At 43.0% G+C, this 21,586-nt stretch overlaps 1 protein-coding gene across 1 annotated transcript; it reads left to right on the top strand.

Annotated features, from left to right (window-relative positions):
- Window positions 1-3,684: 3,684 nt before the first annotated feature.
- On the top strand, window positions 3,685-7,706 carry LOC123403989 (F-box protein At1g80960-like). The gene is made up of 4 exons (XM_045097890.1): window positions 3,685-3,773; window positions 4,800-4,855; window positions 5,519-6,694; window positions 6,783-7,706. The coding sequence occupies exons 1-3, from the start codon at window positions 3,716-3,718 to the stop codon at window positions 6,023-6,025; spliced, it is 621 nt and encodes a 206-aa protein (XP_044953825.1). The 5' UTR covers window positions 3,685-3,715; the 3' UTR covers window positions 6,026-6,694; window positions 6,783-7,706.
- Window positions 7,707-21,586: the final 13,880 nt, after the last annotated feature.

The following is a 21,586-nucleotide window of genomic DNA, read 5'->3' as shown; positions in this document are numbered from 1 at the left end:
CTCGATAGTTCATTTTCATCGAAAATCATTTCTGTTGAGCTGTTATAAACCATAAGAGGGCTTAACCGGGTTAGGCGGGGCCCGCTTTGCATCCCTACCTTGCAGGCTTTTCGTTGGCATTCAACATAATGATCAAGCAATAGATAAAACACCACGATACATCAACATAGCATTTTTATAATTGGCTAAAAATAATAACATTTATATGCTAGATAAAAGAATTCGTATCAAAATATCAACATATGTTTCTTATGTATGAGCCAAAAAAATTATCACTCTTTGTGTTTTTCTCCTAACCCCTGGGGCAATGACAGAAATAGATAAAGGACACAACTAATAGCATCTTTGACCGATCTCCTATAATATTTAGAAGAGGATACGACCAAGTATACATTGGAGGAGCATATTTGCTCCACAAAAGACGTGTCATTTCTAAACGAACGTTTAAACTTAAATCCCTAAAAAATACACAAATTCGGTGCAAATTTGATTGAAGCAACTTCATCAACTTGATTCGAACTCGATTCAACCAGTTGCATAAACTATTTTACTTTTTACATAACTTTTAAATTAGATTGCATAGAAGTAAATAAAAACTAATCGTTATCACAGCTATCACTCTCGTTCTTCAACCTCTTCTAGTCAGGTTTGGCCATGTGCTCCTCGGATGCTCCATTCCACCGCCGTCATCGTTGGAGTCGTTGGATCAGTTCATGCTTAGTGTACTGATTTACTAAACAATGAAAATGTATCTTTAGTTCAGTTCAGTCAAGTGCTTATGTGTTGATCCCTCTTATTCTAATGTATGGTGCACATTGTGAAGGCCATTGATGGGTTTCAAGTGAGTAATTGCTACAACTTGCCTCATCTTTTGGGGTCAAAAATGCCACCCCAATTTTCGGCATGGCTCATGTGAGGTCTGAAGCCTTGCTTCCTACAGTCACAGTGCTAGCACTACTAGGGAAAAAACTAGTAGTAGCGCTGGAAATACGCATAGCAGTACCGCTGGGCCAAACGCTACTGCTATCGCGCTACATCTAAACACTAGTAGTAGCGCTGGTATGGGCACAGCTACTGGTAAGTAGTGTTAGCAGTAGCGCTTCCCTGTCCAGCGCTACTACTAACTATAGTAGTAGCGCTTGCTCATAGAAAGTGTTGCTGCTAAGCAGCGCTACTAGTAAGTATTTACCAGCGCTACTGCTATCGCGCTACAACTAAACACTAGTAGTAGCGCTGGTATGGGTAGCGCTACTGGTAAGTAGTGTTAGCAGTAGCGCTTCCCTGTCCAGCGTTACTACTAACTATAGTAGTAGCGCTTGCTCATAGAAAGCGTTGCTGCTAAGCAGCGCTACTGGTAAGTATTTACCAGCGCTACTGCTATCGCGCTACAGCTAAACACTAGTAGTAGCGCTGGTATGGGCAGCGCTACTGGTAAGTAGTGTTAGCAGTAGCGCTTCCCTGTCCAGCGCAACTACTAACTATAGTAGTAGCGCTTGCTCATAGAAAGCGTTGCTGCTAAGCAGCGCTACTGGTAAGTATTTACCAGCGCTACTGCTATCGCGCTACAGCTAAACACTAGTAGTAGCGCTGGTATGGGCAGCGCTACTGGTAAGTAGTGTTAGCAGTAGCGCTTCCCTGTCCAGCGCAACTACTAACTATAGTAGTAGCGCTTGCTCATAGAAAGCGTTGCTGCTAAGCAGCGCTACTGGTAAGTATTTACCAGCGCTACTGCTAACTTTTACTCTTTTCACAGATTTGCACCCTCTACGTATGTGTGATGTATTTATACAGATTCTATACAATAGTTTCATCACATCATATTAAACATACATCATTCTCACATATCATAGACATACAGTAGTCTCGTCATACCATCATCATCATCGTTCTTCAACACAAAATATCATCACATCATCTCGAAAATAGCGATACATAAGTGCGATCATGTCATGTCTCGAATAAGTGCAACTACATGGTCATGGCACACCCACAAGTTTCATCATCTCTATCTACAACATGATGTAGAAGAGAGGAGCGATCAGCATGAGGAAGAGCACGACTATGTAGTACCGGCGGTCCCGTCCCTGCTCATGCTGGAGTGTCCACCTCAAGTAATTAACTACTTTCCGCTTCGGCTCTGGTGTCGAACCCTCTGTGGCTAGCACCTGGGTACCTATGCACCTGAGCCTGAGCAGCTGGCCAGTGGTGACTCCTAGAACCCTTCCAATGTACACGACGTAGTAGTCCTTCGCCATCTTTGATCTAGGTACCTGCATCGTGAGTTGTTGATTTGAACGATAATATGCAACATAATGTACTTAAGAAAACAAAGAGGCATGGTTAGCAAAATAAAAGCAACCAATAGTAAAAATAAATGACGAAGTTCCTCATACCTAAACTAATTAACTAGAGCGATCTACGCTAGTTCAGGACCACGGTTTAGTTACATCACATAGTTTCGCCGTGCATAATTTCAAAGTTTTGCCATAGAAAGACAGTAGTGATAAGGCACACTAGTTCAGGACCACGGTTTAGTTACATCACATTGTCATTGACAATCGGTCGTCCAGGTCGGCGTTCCAATCTTCATAGTCAGGGAGGATGCACCCGAGCTTCGTGAAAGGCTTCAGGTCCAGACGCTGAGCGACTAGCAGTGCTCGGACATCAACACGCGTGATCGGCCCATGGTAGAACATCCCCGTTGGTTCGAGGACTTGCTTCATGACCACTTGGGCTAGTTCACACTGTACGTGATAAAACTCAGCTCAGATTTGATGATCCGGTGTCTTTCCTATGCTTGTAGCCCAGCTGATAATCTCGGCATCTTCGGTAGTAGCTGACATGCGAAGGCGTTGATTATCCCTTCTGTACTCCATCAGGTGATGCATGAGGTAGAATCCATCAGTCGTACTGTTGTGCGGTTGCTGGATGGAGCAGAAGTTGAACAAAATAAAAACTTCATATAATTAAAAAAATCCATGAAATTCAAAAATATTTCACCATAATTTTAAAAATGTTCATCCATTTCTGAAAAATGCTCCTCCAGTTTTGAAAAAATGTTCTTGAATTGAGAATTTGTTCATAAAGTTCTTTTTTTCTTCATCCAATTCAAAATTAGTTCATGTGATATAAAAAGTTCATCAATATTCATATTAATGAAGATTTTTTGAAACCACAAACATTTTACAAATTCATGAACATTAGCCGAATTCAAGGACATTTTTTGGGTGCACAATTTTTTTTCAAAACTTGTATTTTTTTGCATTGTGGAACTTTTTTGTAATCTCAAATTAGTTAAATAAAAAACAGAAGAAAAAGAAAGAACAGACATAATTAGAAAGTAGGGGGTGTCCTGCCAGCGCTCATGGCAGGCCCGAATGGGCGATCGAGGGAAGTGGGAGGGGGTGCCGGCGTCGGCCTCCCGGCCCATACTGCGCCAAATAGGAGCTCCCATTGCGAACGAGAGAAAAAAGGTAAATGGGCGAAGCCATGGTGGAAGGGGTGACATGTAAATGATGTCGCTAAATAGGATTTGGGGCGGTTGCGTGGCTATCTAGAGGTGGCTCATAGGTGGTGAATCTGTGGGCCAGGCCCAATAAGACAGCAATCGGGTCGGTAGAATAGTCGAAGCCACACTACTTAGCAGGGCCCCATAAAACCCTAAATGCCCTCTCCTTGTCTAGTGCGAAAGTCGAGCCAGACTACTGCCTAGGGCATGGATTCCCTCACGCCGCCGGTGCCGCCGGCGCCGCCGCAACCGCGGAACACAGAAGGTGAATGTATCAACCATCTTTCCTTATTATAGTATTACTCCCTCCAACGTTGCCAGTTAGACCACTAGGAGAGGTCCGGTGATCCGGTTGGAGAATGGTAGGGGAGATTTAGGGTTTTTTTCAGGGTAGAGGGGAAGAGATGTTGGGATTCCTCGGGCTTTCATCAAAGCAGGTTCTAGATGGTCATTTGTAGACACTATCCATGTGGATGATTGTATACCAATCTCTTGTGTTTTGTTTGAAGGAATAGATCTGACTACTGAAGGAAATTTTCGTCGATTTAATACTTGCTTAAGGTGGTATTTTAATTTAGTGGTGAATCAATCACATTCTGAAAATTGGCAGAATGGGGCGACACCTTTTTTCAATGATGCATCCCAACTTTTGATTGTTAGAAAGTTTTTATTTGTACTCTACTTTAGAGGAAAATTTTCCGTTCACTAAATCTTCTTGGTAGAATTCTTAATTTTTATCTGCTATGAGACATTCATTGATCCAAATTCATGTAGTTTTAATAAAACTATAAGATTCAAGAGGACATGACACTCTAATCATACATTTTTGTTCCCCTGTAATATGGAAATCTTGTGAACCAAAGACTCTTGGGTGGGTCAAAGTCCTAACTCTTAAGATATGGTTCATTTCTGGGGCCACATATATGAGTTAAGAACAAGCATATTATATTGTATATCTTTTTGGTTTTATATTTGCTTGATTTGTTATCCGCCCTCCTAAATTATTTGGCTACACGTTCAAAAGGTTGTAAATTATAGTTCAAGTTAGATTGCCATACTTTTAATTTTTTGTGGTTATTGGTTCATTTTGATCCGTGGGTAGGGTAAGAATACCAAGTGATGTAAACACGCTAGCACCTCAAGTGCAACTTTTAAACCATTCTTAATGCAAGGGAGAATTTTTAATCCTTCATTCATGTGAGAGGGCTTTTACCTTTGCCTACATGGATTTACACATGAACCTAGAACACAATGGAGTCAAGTAACTCATGATTATTTTTCTTTTCTCTAGATTGTTTCCCACCAAAGGATACATTGTGTAGGCATGATGAAGAGCAGCATGTCCAGGTGTGTATTTTATTAACATCTTATATTGTTGGCTTTCCTTTTTCATATACCACTTCAAAAGTAAACTCATCCATATATGTTTCAGACATTGGTGAGCTGATTTCCTATATGGGTTCAAAAGATTATTTATGCATGCAATTTTGTATGTTCAAGTGCAATGATTAGCAGTGTATTGCTAGTTAAACGATTCGGTTTGCTTCTAAGTTGAAAGTTAATACATATACAGAAGCTTTGAGAAATATACAGATATTTTGGTTCAAGCAGAATGGTTTAGCATATGTATTTACATAAGACCAAATATAAAGTATTATTACCTTTTGTGCCATCAAATAATGAAAAAGGTTGGTTAGTGCTAAATTGCCAATCATACCCAACTTTTAGGTATCGTATTAGTTGCCAGTTATAAATTGGTAGAATAAGTGAAGAGCTTCATGTGGTCTAGAGAATCTAAGTACATGCTACAAATATTTTCCGATTCATTATGAGAAAACATTGATCCTTGATTTGTTGTGTCTACTTTCTATACTAGTTAGAGAGATACTTACAAAATCTATGTGCAAATTGGGAAGTGGTTTACTGCTTTATGTTGTAAAATAAATCGTAAAATATCAATATGCAGAAAAATCTTTCTAATTTTGTCCTATGATATCGTTTGTTCTGCAGAACTATGATTGGATCAGCGCATTGCCAGATGATATTTTAATTGAAATTCTTTCCCTAATGACAATAAGTGAGGCAGCAATGACTGGTTTTCTTTCCACTAGATGGAGGCATCTGTGGAAAAAAATTGACCATCTCATCCTTGATTCCTATGCTTTTGGGATGCAAGAGTTAGAAAAGTCACGTTACCATGAAAATCCTCTTTTGTGGAATGACGTAGCTACAAGATTTGTTCACAAAGTAAATGGGCTTTTGGAAAGTCGTGATGGTAACAGAATCAAGGAATTAACTATAATATTCCCATTATCATCAGCCCATGCTTCTAATCTAGACCACTGGATTGAGTTGGCAATGGCAGCCTCTACACAAAATATCTTACTTGACTTGGATAACAAGTGTTGCAAGGAAGGTTGCACTATTTGTGTGAAAGGCACGAAGGTTGCTTCAGAGCCATATGACTTTTCTTGGGGCCCTTTTTTGATGGTAGAGCCTGCTCGTTGGATGAATTGACTCTTTTTAATTGCAAGATAGGAACAATCCCTGCAAATCTGAGTGGGTTCTCATATGTTAAATCCCTTCTACTTGCCCGTGTGTTAATTAATGATGAAACCATTTCAAATATTATGTCCAACTATCATGCTCTTGAAATTATGGTCCTACAATATTGCCATCAATTGATTCATTTGACGGCTTCTCATGCACGGTTGCAAGTCTTGGTTGTTCAATTTTGCAAAACCTTGGCTAGTATCTGTATTCGTGCTGACAACCTTGAGTCATTCACGTATATGGGCTGCAAGATCAATATTGAGTATGAACGTGCACAATTTCTGGATATGCTCCGTGTTTATTTTGTGAAGAAGGATGACTGCCCTTTAGACTTCATAAGTGCATTTCCTAAGCTTCCCAAGCTAGAAATTTTGGTCATCCAGATTCCTACATGCTTACATGTATGTAATATATTTTGTCCTTTCATTGTTTGGTCTTCTTTAGAAAGTTCATAAATGCTTAATTCGTCCCTTTTTTGTCCCTCTCTAGGTACATCGTGTGTTGCAACACGGTTCAAGATTTGTTGGTTTGAAAACAATTATATTGATTCTCATGAAACCTTGGAAAGTTGAAATTTCCTCGGTGGCTTATCTCCTCAAATCAACTCCTCTATTAGAATATTTTGGTCTACATGTAAGTTGTACACTTGTTATTTCTACATGCTGTTATGCTAAACTTAATTATTTACTGTCTGACATATCAACTACTCCTACTTATGCAGGGTTGTTGCAAGCTTCAACAACATACTCAGTTCAACATCTCATGGCCCGAGGATTTTATACTTGCAAGACTTTACACTATTATAATTGGTGGGTTTAGTGGGGAATTCGAACTGATGGAACTTGTGTACTTTCTGCTAAGGAGCACAATGGCGTTGGATGTATTTGAAATTGATACACGTGCTATGGAGCCATGGTTGGTCAGGTGGAATAGGGATAAGTTGCAAGATGACACAAGACGTTGTTATGCAAGAGAGATGGCTTACACACACTTGGTTCCCAAGGTCCCATCCACCGTGTTGTTCCATATTATATGACTTGTTCACTCCCTATAAAAGCGTGTGATTTGGTGAACAACCCAATGTTGAACTTGATGCATCTGATACTCAGATCTTATTTGGTACTAGTTTAATTGTCATGCTTTGCGACAGATCAATATAATATTTGTTGAACATATGTCGGATTTGGTTATGCGTCTTTACATGCCCAATAAGCTATGTTATGGCTCATGTCTCGCCTTTGGTCACTACATTATTGATGTACACCATATGTCCTTGCCTCCAATCAACTACCTACACCTTATCCACATGCCTTGTAATTCTATCTAATAACTATTATTTTTATTTTGATACATAAAAGATTTGGTATAGAAAAACACACAACAAACCAGTGCTATATACTTTTACTAGCATATGCAAGATACTTGGCCCTTTGTTTGTACGATCATATTTATAAATGTGTTTGTATGTGATATTTTTTTAGAGGCATTAGGAAGGCACCCCTCTTGCCCCACTCAAGGTGGGCATATTTTAATTGGATGGTGTAAACTTGAAATCCCTCCTAGTACACTCATTTCTCTAGGAATGTATCACATAATATTTCTTTGGGAATGTGTCTGATGAAATGAAAATTGAGCGAGTTGCATAGTTGGGGGTTGTGCAAATGTATCCAACTTAGAAATATCAAGTGCTACTAATTAACTATGATGATAGTATTTGAGAAAAAAGACACTCGAGGATAACATGGATAACCAAGGCAATGCTATTTAGAGAGGACTTCTAAATCGCAAAATCCTAGAGCAAGATATTTGGGTGTAGTAAGGAAATATCTAGGAGCTCGATGATGTTGTAGAAAACTCAAGGGATAAGATATATACTACTATATTAAGTCTGCTAAGCTAGGCCGGCTGAGGTGAATTCCCCGTTCTGGCGTAATTCTTTCATTAGCTGACACGTGGATTTGGTTTTTTCTGGTTCACTGCCGGTTTTCCATCTACGGCTGGCGGTCCACCGCATTGACTGTTTCTCCACATCTCACGAGGCTGGACCTCTCTAGATACTACCAATCGTCGTGTTCTCCTTTCTCTCCCACGTCTCCATTCCTTGATGTTCCATCTACCGTCGTCTCCCCTCCCTTCCTTTCTTCTCTCCGACGGGCTACTGATGGTATTCACCGCAGGGGATGTGCAACCATGACTACACATCTCCTCCTTGCCACAAGCCCACCTCCGCCGTCGTGTCGTGCCCTATCTCGATCCATGGGTCATGGCCATCAGCCCCTGCACATTGCTCCTCCAAAAGCAGCGCGAGGTGGCGGCGACCGGCGTGAGCAGCTATGGCGGCCCATAGTCAGCGCCCGGGGAGATGTGCTTCATACCACGCGTCCAGATCCAACCATGTCTGGAGTTCCTCCACCATTCCTGTGACGATGGTGGCGTCCGAGACCCGAGATTTCAGGAGCGGTGCCTCGACGTTTGGCACGACCACCCCCGCACCCTGCTCCATGTGCTCTTCCTCCCGGTCGCCATCGGCACCTGGCTGCACCTTGCTACTTGGTGCCCCCTCCTCCCTAAGATATGCATGGGTCTGCCTCTCGACCTCAGGTACGGTTGTTCCCCTGTCTTCCCTTCTTTATTATTACTTCACAGTTTTTATGAACAACCATGGTTGTAGTATCTAGGGGGTATTCAGTGAAGGGAATACACTGTGGTGCAGGGGCACCATTTTGTCCTATCAAATAATTGAACTACACAAAGCACCCCAGAATCTATATGAAGGAATTGACACAACAATTGTGACGTTACCAGCCCTAAAAGGCTACAACCCAGTGATATTATGGTATTGCATTTTTGTAATCACGGATGCCAATATTTTTGCAATTAGGAATCCATAATCCTTATTAAATTATACATCCATGCCTTTGACCGTATGTGTTACTAAATGGCTTCATTATTTTAGCATGTCAATTTTCTGATTCACTTTTGCTTATGATAGCTTAACCTGCCAAGATTGGGACATTGATGTCTGCCTGTATAAAAATCTATTTCTACTATTGTGCAAAGCGTGGCAGACATTTACACCAATGAACCATCACGTACTCTAAAAGCTTTTCTTTATTATATATTATGTATAATCTGTCCATCTAGGCATGCAAGGTACTCCTTCACTGGCTTTTCTTCGTTATTAGCATATATGTACCATCTAGCAATGCAATGTACCTCCATAAATCAATATTGAACCCCCATTATACTTTCCACTCTGGCATGTGTATTGGGTTATTCTTACTTAGCCTTTTAAGCAGTCAGAACAATCATACAAGTAATATCCAAAATGTTGTTGCCTGTTGTGTGAATATGTATGGGTCTCTTTTGAACTAAGCACTTCCGCCTGTAAACTTTTAAACTAGGTCGTTCCAGTTGGTAATAATATTCATATGCCTATGTCACATGTTACCTTATTCACTGTTTATCTTTTACTCCCTGGGTCAATAAATATAAGGGCGTTTAGATCACTACTTTAGTGATCTAAACGTTCTTATATATTTTTTACAGAGGGAGTACATTCTTTGTTTTCTATTAAACCGTTCCAAAGAATTCTGGTTGTATGTATTTATAGATCGAAATCAAGGGATGTCAGTGTATTAACATAGAAACATGGTTTTAAGTAGATAGACAACAAAATGTAAGTCTGCTAATTGAACATTCTTGGCTACTAACTACTAAGGATATAACAGATGAATGAGCTAATCATTCCGCACTTGCCAAAATTAGGGCATGAACCTATCCGAGTAAAGAACAACTCGACCAGAACTGAAGTTTGCAATGGAATGAACAGTTTTGATCAAAAAACATCCACACTGTCAGCTCTATTCCAAGCAAACTAATTAAATTTTCTTCCATAAAAGAAAATGACAAAGACAATCTTCGGCTTTCCAACGGGCGCGGCGTGCCGCCGCGCCTCCGCCTGCTAGTTTTTAGTATGTTTCTAGAGTTATTTTGTAGGCTTGAATTGCGCCACGTGGCAAGAGTCCAAAAGTGTTCAGAATAGGGGTGACATCCCCTCTCGGACAATTTTCGTGTTTTGACTCTTTTGATGAAGTTTAGCCAGATCTGGCCCTAGGTTATAAACATTTCGGGACTTGTCCCTTTTCCTACCGTCAGGGTACATGGTGATAGGGTATAACAACCTACCGCCAAGGTCCCTGGTGGTAGGGTTGCACGCCTACCGTAAAAAAAAATCTAAGTTACAGACACAGTGCACGTGCGTGCCTATCGCCGGACCCCCTGGCGGTAGGGTTACACATGCTACCGCCAGCGCTGCGGCGGTAGGCCATTTTCCTACTGCCATGGACCTTGGAGTTAGGTTGTCATGCCCTGCTGCCAAAGGATCCGGCGGTAAGAAAAGGGTCAGATCCAAAAAAAATCACGATCGGGTTCAGATCCGACTGAACTTAGGTAAAAGGGTCAAAACTGTGAATTTGTACTCCCCTCTCACCTAAGGAAGATACCTAAGAGAAAAATAAAAGGAGATCTACCAAATGTGGGATATTAGGTACGATGGTCATAACATCCATCATAGTGTCATATTGTAGAGATTGTTAGCCATCAATGATCAGTCCATTTTTGCACCACTTCTTACTTTTTGTTTTGCATGGAGTCACATGATTTTTGGATTTTACTACATTTGCGCACTCTTTTTGTCCAATTTTAGCAGGATCTTAAAGGAGAAGGTTATTTGAAGCATTAATAGGAAATCATCATCATATGGGTAAATATCATGCCACTTGATGTGGGGATAACCTACCTACAAAGTGACAATCAAACAAGAGCAAAACGAGCGTCGATGGGCTATCCAAGAGAGAGGATAGAACATGGTACAAGCGTGACGCTCGTACTAGTGGTCGCTCTAGCCTGCGTCGTGTTGGAATTATGCCCTAGAGGCAATAATAAATATAGTTATTATTATAATTCCTGTATCAAGATAATCGTATTATCCATGCTATAATTGTATTAAATGAAGACTCATTTACATGTGTGGATACATAGACAAAACACCGTCCCTAGCAAGCCTCTAGTTGGCTAGCCAGTTGATCAAAGATAGTCAGTGTCTTCTGATTATGAACAAGGTGTTGTTGCTTGATAACTGGATCACGTCATTAGGAGAATCACGTGATGGACTAGACCAAAACTAATAGACGTAGCATGTTGATCGTGTCATTTTGTTGCTACTGTTTTCTGCGTGTCAAGTATTTATTCCTATGACCATGAGATCATATAACTCACTGACACCGGAGGAATGCTTTGTGTGTATCAAACGTCGCAACGTAACTGGGTGACTATAAAGATGCTCTACAGGTATCTCCGAAGGTGTTAGTTGAGTTAGTATGGATCAAGACTGGGATTTGTCACTCCGTGTGAACGGAGAGGTATCCCGGGGCCCACTCGGTAATACAACATCACACACAAGCCTTGCAAGCAATGTAACTTAGTGTAAGTTGCGGGATCTTGTATTACGGAACGAGTAAAGAGACTTGCCGGTAAACGAGATTGAAATAGGTATACGGATACTCACGATCGAATCTCGGGCAAGTAACATACCGAAGGACAAAGGGAATGACATACGGGATTATATGAATCCTTGGCACTGAGGTTCAAACGATAAGATCTTCGTAGAATATGTAGGATCCAATATGGGCATCCAGGTCCTGCTATTGGATATTGACCGAGGAGTCTCTGGGTCATGTCTACATAGTTCTCGAACCCGCAGGGTCTGCACACTTAAGGTTCGACGTTGTTTTATGCGTATTTGAGTTATATGGTTGGTTACCGAATGTTGTTCGGAGTCCCGGATGAGATCACGGACGTCACGAGGGTTTCCGGAATAGTCCGGAAACGAAGATTGATATATAGGATGACCTCATTTGATTACCGGAAGGTTTTCGGAGTTACCGGGAATGTACCGGGAATGACGAATGGGTTCCGGGAGTTCACCCGGGGGGCAACCCACCCCGGGGAAGCCCATAGGCCTTGAGGGTGGCACACCAGTCCTTAGTGGGCTGGTGGGACAGCCCAAAAGGGCTCTATGCGCCAAGAAGAAAAAAATCAAGAGAAAAAAAAAGGAGGAGGTGGGAAGGAAGGGGGACTCCCTCCCACCAAACCAAGTCGAACTCGGTTTGGGGGGGGGGAGTCCTCCCCCCTTGTACTCGGCCGACCCCCTTGGGGCTCCTTGAGCCCCAAGTCAAGGTCCCCTCCCTCCCACCTATATATACGGAGGTTTTAGGGCTGATTTGAGACGACTTTCCCACGGCAGCCCGACCACATACCTCCATGGTTTTTCCTCTAGATCGCGTTTCTGCGGAGCTCGGGCGGAGCCCTGCTGAGACAAGGTCATCACCAACCTCCGGAGCGCCGTCACGCTGCCGGAGAACTCTTCTACCTCTCCGTCTCTCTTGCTGGATCAAGAAGGCCGAGATCATCGTCGAGCTGTACGTGTGCTGAACGCGGAGGTGCTGTCCGTTCGGTACTAGATCGTGGGACTGATCGCGGGATTGTTCGCGGGGCGGATCGAGGGACGTGAGGACGTTCCACTACATCAACCGCGTTCACTAACGCTTCTGCTGTACGATCTACAAGGGTACGTAGATCACTCATCCCCTCTCGTAGATGGACATCACCATGATAGGTCTTCGTGCGGGTAGGAAATTTTTTGTTTCCCATGCGACGTTCCCCAACAGTGGCATCATGAGCTAGGTTCATGCGTAGATGTCTTCTCGAGTAGAACACAAAAGTTTTTGTGGGCGGTGATGTGCGTTTTGCTGCCCTCCTTAGTCTTTTCTTGATTCCGCGGTATTATTGGATTGAAGCGGCTTGGACCGACATTACTCGTACGCTTACGAGAGACTGGTTTCATCGTTACGAGTAACTCCGTTGCTCAAAGATGACTGGCAAGTGTCGGTTTCTCCAACTTTAGTTGAATCGGATTTGACCGAGGAGGTCCTTGGATGAGGTTAAATAGCAACTCATATATCTCCGTTGTGGTGTTTGCGTAAGTAAGAGGCGATCCTACTAGATACCCATGGTCACCACGTAAAACATGCAACAACAAAATTAGAGGACGTCTAACTTGTTTTTGCAGGGTATGCTTGTGATGTGATATGGCCAACGATGTGATGTGATATATTGGATGTATGAGATGATCATGTTGTAATAGAAAATATCGACTTGCACGTCGATGGTACGGCAACCGGCAGGAGCCATAGGGTTGTCTTTATACTAACGTTTGTGCTTGCAGATGCGTTTACTATTTTGCTAGGATGTAGCTTTAGTAGTAATAGCATGAGTAGCACGACAACCCCGATGGCAACACGTTGATGGAGATCATGGTGTGGCGCCGGTGACAGGAAGATCGTGCCGGTGCTTTGGTGATGGAGATCAAGAAGCACGTGATGATGGCCATAACATGTCACTTATGAATTGCATGTGATGTTAATCCTTTTATGCACCTTATTTTGCTTAGAACGACGGTAGCATTATGAGGTGATCTCTCACTAAAATTTCAAGATGAAATTGTGTTCTCCCCGACTGTGCACCGTTGCTACAGTTCGTCGTTTCGAGACACCACGTGATGATCGGGTGTGATAGACTCAACGTTCACATACAACGGGTGCAAAACAGTTGCGCACGCGGAACACTCGGGTTAAGCTTGACGAGCCTAGCATGTGTAGACATGGCCTCGGAACACATGAGACCGAAAGGTCGATCATGAATCATATAGATGATATGATTAGCATAGGGATGCTTACCACTGAAACTATACTCAACTCACGTGATGATCGGACTTGAGCTAGTGTAAGTGGATCATGAACCACTCAAATGACTAGAGAGATGTACTTTTTGAGTGGGAGTTTAGCGAATAATTTGATTAAGTTAAACTCTAATTATCTTGAACATAGTCTAAGTCCACTTTGAACATATTTGTGTTGTAGATCATGGCTCACACGATAGTCATCCTGAATTTTAATACGTTCCTAGGGAAAGCTAAGTTGAAAGATGATGGAAGCAACTTTGTAGACTGGGCTCGTAATCTTAAGCTAATCTTACAAGCTGGGAAGAAGGATTATGTCCTTAATGCTGCGTTAGGAGATGAACCACCCGCTACGGCTGATCAGGATGTTAAGAACGCTTGGTTAGCACGTAAGGAGGACTACTCAATAGTTCAATGTGCAGTCTTGTATGGCTTAGAACCGGGACTTCAACGTCGCTTTGAGCGTCATGGAGCATTTGAGATGTTCCAGGAGTTGGAGTTTATCTTTCAGAAGAACGTCCGGATCGAGAGGTATGAGACCTCCGATAAATTCTATGCTTGCAAGATGGAGGAAAACTCATCTGTCAGTGAACATGTGCTCAAAATGTCTGGGTACTCAAACCGTCTAGCTGAGCTGGGGATTGAACTCCCGCAAGAAGCTATCACTGACAGAATCCTTCAATCACTGCCGCCAAGCTATAAAGGCTTTGTGTTGAACTACAACATGCAAGGGATGAACAAGTCTCCCGGCGAGTTGTTTGCGATGCTGAAAGTCGCAGAGTCTGAACTCCGTAAAGAGCATCAAGTGTTGATGGTGAATAAGACCACTAGTTTCAAGAGAAACGGTAAAGGCAAGAAGGGCAATTCGAAGAAGAGCGGCAAACCTGTTGCCAATCCGACGAAAAAACCCAAAGCTGGACCTAAGCCGGAAACGGAGTGTTACTATTGCAAGGGTATGGGTCACTGGAAGCGCAATTGCCCCAAGTATCTGGCAGATAAGAAGGCGGGCAAAGAAAAATCAGGTATATTTGATATACATGTTATTGATGTGTACTTAACCGGCTCTCGTAGTAGTGCCTGGGTATTCGATACCGGTTCTGTTGCTCATATTTGCAACTCGAAACAGGAACTGCGGAATAGGCGAAGGCTGGCGAAAGATGAAGTGACGATGCGCGTAGGAAATGGTTCCAAGGTTGATGCAATCGCCGTCGGCACAGTGTCACTTCAATTACCGTCAGGATTAGTGATGAACTTAAGTCATTGTTTTTTGGTGCGTGCGTTGAGCATGAACATTGTATCTGGATCTTATTTATTGCGAGACGGTTACTCTTTTAAGTCAGAGAATAATGGTTGTTCTATTTCTATGAGTAACATCTTTTATGGTCATGCGCCGAATGTGAGAGGATTGTTCATATTGAATCTTGATAACGATACGCATATACATAACATTGAGACCAAAAGAGTTAGAGTTAACAATGATAGCGCCATATTTTTGTGGCACTGCCGCTTAGGTCATATTGGTGTAAAGCGCATGAAGAAACTCCATGTTGATGGACTTTTGGAGTCACTTGACTTTGATTCACTTGACACGTGCGAACCATGCCTCATGGGCAAGATGACTAAGACTCCGTTCTCAGGAACAATGGAGCGTGCAAGTGACTTGTTGGAAATCATACATACCGATGTGTGTGGTCCGATGAGCGTGGAGGCACGCGGCGGATATCGTTATTTTCTCACCTTCACTGACGATTTAAGTAGATATGGTTATGTCTACTTGATGAAGCACAAGTCTGAAACATTTGAAAAGTTCAAGCAATTTCAGAGTGAAGTGGAAAATCATCGTAACAAGAAAATCAAGTTCCAATGGTCTGATCGTGGGGGTGAATATCTGAGTTTCGAGTTTGGTGCACTTAAGACAATGTGGAATTGTTTCACAGTTAACACCGCCTGGAACACCACAGCGTAATGGTGTGTCCGAACGTCGTAATCGTACTCTATTAGAGATGGTGCGATCTATGATGTCTCTTACTGATTTGCCGTTATCATTTTGGGGCTATGCATTAGAAACAGCTGCATTCACTTTAAATAGGGCACCATCAAAATCCGTTGAGACGACACCATACGAACTGTGGTATGGCAAAAGGCCAAAGTTGTCGTTTCTTAAAGTTTGGGGATGTGATGCTTATGTCAAAAAGCTTCAGCCTGAAAAGCTGGAACCCAAAGCGGAAAAGTGCGTCTTCATAGGTTACCCAAAAGAGACAGTTGGGTACACCTTCTATCTCAAATCCGAGGGCAAAGTGTTTGTTGTTAAAAACGGAGCTTTTCTTGAGAAGGAGTTTCTCTCGAGAGAATTGAGTGGGAGGAAGATAGAACTTGACGAGGTTGTCGAACCTCTCATCCCTCTGGATGGTGGCGCAGGGCAAGGGGAAACCTCTGTCATTGCGACGCCGGTTGAGGAGGAAGTTAATGATGATGATCATGAAACTCCAGTTCAAGTTTCTGTCGAACCACGCAGGTCGACGAGACCACGTGCTGCTCCAGAGTGGTACGGTAATCCCGTCTTATCAATCATGTTGTTAGACAACAATGAACCTGCGAATTATGAAGAAGCAATAGTGGGCCCAGATTCCAACAAATGGCTGGAAGCCATGAAGTCCGAGATAGGATCCATGTATGAGAACAAAGTGTGAACTTTGGAGGTACTGCCTGAGGGCCGCAAGGCCATTCAGAACAAATGGATCTTTAAGAGGAAGACGGACGCTGACGGTAATGTGACCGTTTATAAAGCTCGACTTGTGGCAAAGGGTTTTCCACAAGTTCAAGGAGTTGACTACGATGAGACTTTCTCACCCGTAGCGATGCTTAAGTCCGTCAGAATCATGTTAGCAATAGCTGCATTTTTCGATTATGAAATCTGGCAGATGGATGTCAAAACGGCGTTCCTTAACGGTTTCCTTAAGGAAGAGTTGTATATGATGCAACCCGAAGGTTTTGTCGATCCTAAGAATGCTAACAAGGTGTGCAAGCTCCAGCGATCCATTTATGGACTGGTGCAAGCATCTCGGAGTTGGAACAAATGCTTTGATGAGGTGATCAAAGCATTTGGGTTTATACAAGTGGTTGGAGAATCTTGTATTTACAAGAAAGTGAGTGGGAGCTCTGTGGCGTTTCTAATATTGTGGATGACATATTGCTGATTGGAAATAACGTAGAGTTTTTAGAGAGCATAAAGGATTACTTGAATAAAAGTTTCTCTATGAAGGACCTAGGAGAAGCTGCTTACATTCTAGGCATTAAGATCTATAGGGATAGATCAAAACGCCTGATAGGACTTTCACAAAGCACATACCTTGATAAAGTTTTGAAGAGGTTCAAAATGGAACAGTCCAAGAAAGGGTTCTTGCCAGTTCTACAAGGTACGAGATTGAGTAGGACTCAGTGCCCAGCATCTGATGAAGATAGAGAGCATATGCGCTCCGTCCCCTATGCTTCAGCCATAGGTTCTATCATGTATGCGATGCTGTGCACTAGACCGGATGTTAGTCTGGCCATAAGTATGGCAGGTAGGTTCCAGAGTAATCCAGGAGTGGATCACTGGACAGCGGTCAAGAATATCCTGAAGTACCTGAAAAGGACTAAGGAGATGTTTCTCGTGTATGGAGGTGACGAAGAGCTCGCCGTAAAAGGTTACGTCGATGCAAGCTTTGACACAGATCTGGACGACTCTACGTCGCAAACCGGATACGTATTTATTCTTAATGGGGGTGCAGTAAGCTGGTGCGGTTCCAAGCAAAGCGTCGTAGCAGATTCTACATGTGAAGCGGAGTACATGGCTGCCTCGGAGGCGGCTAAGGAGGGTATCTGGATGAAGCAGTTCATGACGGATCTTGGAGTGGTGCCAAGCGCACTGAATACAATAACCTTGTTCTGTGACAACACTGGTGCCATTGCCTTAGCAAAGGAACCACGGTTTCACAAGAAGACCAGACACATCAAACGACGCTTCAACCTCATCCGCGACTACGTCGAGGGAGAGGACGTGAATATATGCAAAGTGCACACGGATCTGAATGTAGCAGACCCGCTGACTAAACCTCTTCCACGGCCAAAACATGATCAACACCAGAACTGTATGGGTGTTAGATTTATTACAATGTAATTCACATGGTGATGTGAGGGCTAGATTATTGACTCTAGTGCAAGTGGGAGACTGTTGGAATTATGCCCTAGAGGCAATAATAAATATAGTTATTATTATAATTCCTGTATCAAGATAATCGTTTATTATCCATGCTATAATTGTATTAAATGAAGACTCATTTACATGTGTGGATACATAGACAAAACACCGTCCCTAGCAAGCCTCTAGTTGGCTAGCCAGTTGATCAAAGATAGTCAGTGTCTTCTGATTATGAACAAGGTGTTGTTGCTTGATAACTGGATCACGTCATTAGGAGAATCACGTGATGGACTAGACCGAAACGAATAGACGTAGCATGTTGATCGTGTCATTTTGTTGCTACTGTTTTCTGCGTGTCAAGTATTTATTCCTATGCCCATGAGATCATATAACTCACTGACACCGGAGGAATGCTTTGTGTGTATCAAACGTCGCAACGTAACTGGGTGACTATAAAGATGCTCTACAGGTATCTCCGAAGGTGTTAGTTGAGTTAGTATGGATCAAGACTGGGATTTGTCACTCCGTGTGAACGGAGAGGTATCCCGGGGCCCACTCGGTAATACAACATCACACACAAGCCTTGCAAGCAATGTAACTTAGTGTAAGTTGCGGGATCTTGTATTACGGAACGAGTAAAGAGACTTGCCGGTAAACGAGATTGAAATAGGTATACGGATACTGACGATCGAATCTCGGGCAAGTAACATACCGAAGGACAAAGGGAATGACATACGGGATTATATGAATCCTTGGCACTGAGGTTCAAACGATAAGATCTTCGTAAAATATGTAGGATCCAATATGGGCATCCAGGTCCCGCTATTGGATATTGACCGAGGAGTCTCTCGGGTCATGTCTACATAGTTCTCGAACCCGCAGGGTCTGCACACTTAAGGTTCGACGTTGTTTTATGCGTATTTGAGTTATATGGTTGGTTACCGAATGTTGTTCGGAGTCCCGGATGAGATCACGGACGTCACGAGGGTTTCCGAAATAGTCTGGAAACGAAGATTGATATATAGGATGACCTCATTTGATTACCGGAAGGTTTTCGGAGTTACCGGGAATGTACCGGGAATGACGAATGGGTTCCGGGAGTTCACCGGGGGGGGGGGGGGGGGGGGGAACCCACCCCGGGGAAGCCCATAGGCCTTGAGGGTGGCACACCAGCCCTTAGTGGGCTGGTGGGACAGCCCAAAAGGGCTCTATGCGCCAAGAAGAAAAAAAATCAAGAGAAAAGAAAAAAAAAGGAGGAGGTGGGAAGGAAGGGGGACTCCCTCCCACCAAACCAAGTCCAACTCGGTTTGGGGGGGAGTCCTCCCCCCTTGGACTCGGCCGACCCCCTTGGGGCTCCTTGAGCCCCAAGGCAAGGTCTCCTCCCTCCCACCTATATATACGGAGGTTTTTGGGCTGATTTGAGACAACTTTCCCACGGCAACCCGACCACATACCTCCACGGTTTTTCCTCTAGATCACGTTTCTGCGGAGCTCGGGTGGAGCCCTGCTGAGACAAGGTCATCACCAACCTCCGGAGCACCGTCACGCTGCCGGAGAACTCTTCTACCTCTCCGTCTCTCTTGCTGGATCAAGAAGGCCGAGATCATCGTCGAACTGTACGTGTGCTGAACGCGGAGGTGCCGTCCGTTCGGTACTAGATCGTGGGACTGATCGCGGGATTGTTCGCGGGGCAGATCGAGGGACGTGAGGACGTTCCACTACATCAACCGCGTTCACTAACGCTTCTGCTGTACGATCTACAAGGGTACGTAGATCACTCATCCCCTCTCGTAGATGGACATCACCATGATAGGTCTTCGTGCACGTAGGAAAATTTTTGTTTCCCATGCGACGTTCCCCAACACGTCGTTCTCCCTAGTCAACTAATTCAAGCCCGTATATATATCCTTGGATGAGGCAACAGACAAACATATAGATCGAAACTCGCAGTAGAACCCATAAAAATCACCTCCAAAAAAGGGATTGATAACACACACGTTTAGGGGATCTATCATAGCCTTTTTGATAAATAGTAGTGTCGAACCCAACAAAAGAAAAAATGAATTGGTTGATGAAAACTATTAAGAAATCATTGTAAAGGTTGCAAAGATCGTTTGCTGGATTTTTTTATCACAAGAGAAATTGCAAGAACGTAGGTGTCTAATTGCAATGGAGTTGTCTCTTGTCTTGTTCTCATTCTAAGGCCCCACAAGTATCCAGGATCCCGTACATCAACCATGAGAAGGTAAAGAATGAGGATGGCGTGGAACGCTATGCCGAACGGCAGTGGGCGAAGGAGTTAGCACGGTAGCGCAAAGCTATTCCTTGGGGACGAGTGAGGTGTAGTCATTAAACGGTCAATGCTTTCATTTGAATGTTTATTCTTAATAAGTGAGATAAATCATGCGATGGTAAGGTTCATCACTTCGACAACTGGCTCTTGATGATTTCACACACTCGTATCATACTTTGGAAACATTCCCCACATCCTCACCTCACAAGCACATTATAGTTGTTGTTTTGTAGAGCACCATTTAATTTCATAAGATCATAAGCACAAATAAATGATTATTAGAGTAAGACCTCGTACACATGCATATTTTTAATACTAGTGGTTACACCCAAAAGGTTGTTAAAGGTCCAATTGATAAACTGAAATTTATTTTGTTGGCGAAAACTTGTCACAACGTCTGTCGTAGTGCACATACCCTTGTGTATTCGGTAACTTAGGGTAACTCCTTGGGGTAAAGGCATGGTAACCTTCCACTATCCAAACTGGATCTCAAAGGGCATCAACACACTCAATCTCTCTCGCAATTAGCACCCATACTAACACTCTTTGTGTACCTCTCCCCTATCTACCCCTAACTCGCTAGACATGCCTCTCTCTCTTTCTCTCTCCCTCCCTCTCTCTCTCTCTCTCTCTCTCTCTCTCTCTCGCACACACACATGGCATTGATCTCTCTCTCTCTCACACACACACACACGCACACAAACACAGAATCTTTCTCTACCGTATCAAATTCACACATCCATTTCTCTCCCCTTATTTATCGAGCTAGGTCTATCTCCACACAGACATATGCCCTCTCTCTCCCTGTCCCTCTCTCACACACAACACGTTTTCTTCGGTAGGTATCTCTCACTCTCACACTCCCGATTTCTCTCTGAAGCACACACACACCACTCTCCTTTCCATGCCCATGTCTCTTGGACACACACACTCCTCTCTTTCTTTCCCTCTCAAGGACACATGCTCTTTCTCACTTACCGTCCATAGGTATCTTTCACACACACCAGAACCATTGTATCATAATAGTAATCTTCTTCGATGAGAAGAAGCATATATCCAAGTTTATAAAAACAAGTATCAATATGTTGATATTTTACATAGTTTTGAGTTTTCATGAAAATATTAGTCACACATACTAGAAAGTTAAGAGATTTGCGTACAAACATACATACATAACTATCCGTGCTTAATGCAGTCCCAAAGCTCAACTTTCAATAATGCTTAGAATATATGCATTCTGCAATCTGCAAA

Source organism: Hordeum vulgare, chromosome 6H (genome assembly GCF_904849725.1).
Source record: "Hordeum vulgare subsp. vulgare chromosome 6H, MorexV3_pseudomolecules_assembly, whole genome shotgun sequence".
Taxonomy (NCBI): Eukaryota; Viridiplantae; Streptophyta; class Magnoliopsida; order Poales; family Poaceae; genus Hordeum; species Hordeum vulgare.
The sequence above is the reverse complement of the archived record's forward strand: the minus strand, read 5'-3'. Positions and strand labels throughout refer to the sequence as shown.

Bases quoted from the DNA above. Each gene is read 5' to 3' on its own strand.
- LOC123403989 (XM_045097890.1), top strand. From the start codon at position 3,716: ATGGATTCCCTCACGCCGCCGGTGCCGCCGGCGCCGCCGCAACCGCGG. The intron at 3,774-4,799 runs GTGAATGTATCA...TCTTTTCTCTAG, and splicing joins GCAACCGCGGAACACAGAAG to ATTGTTTCCCACCAAAGGAT. The intron at 4,856-5,518 runs GTGTGTATTTTA...TTTGTTCTGCAG, and splicing joins ATGAAGAGCAGCATGTCCAG to AACTATGATTGGATCAGCGC.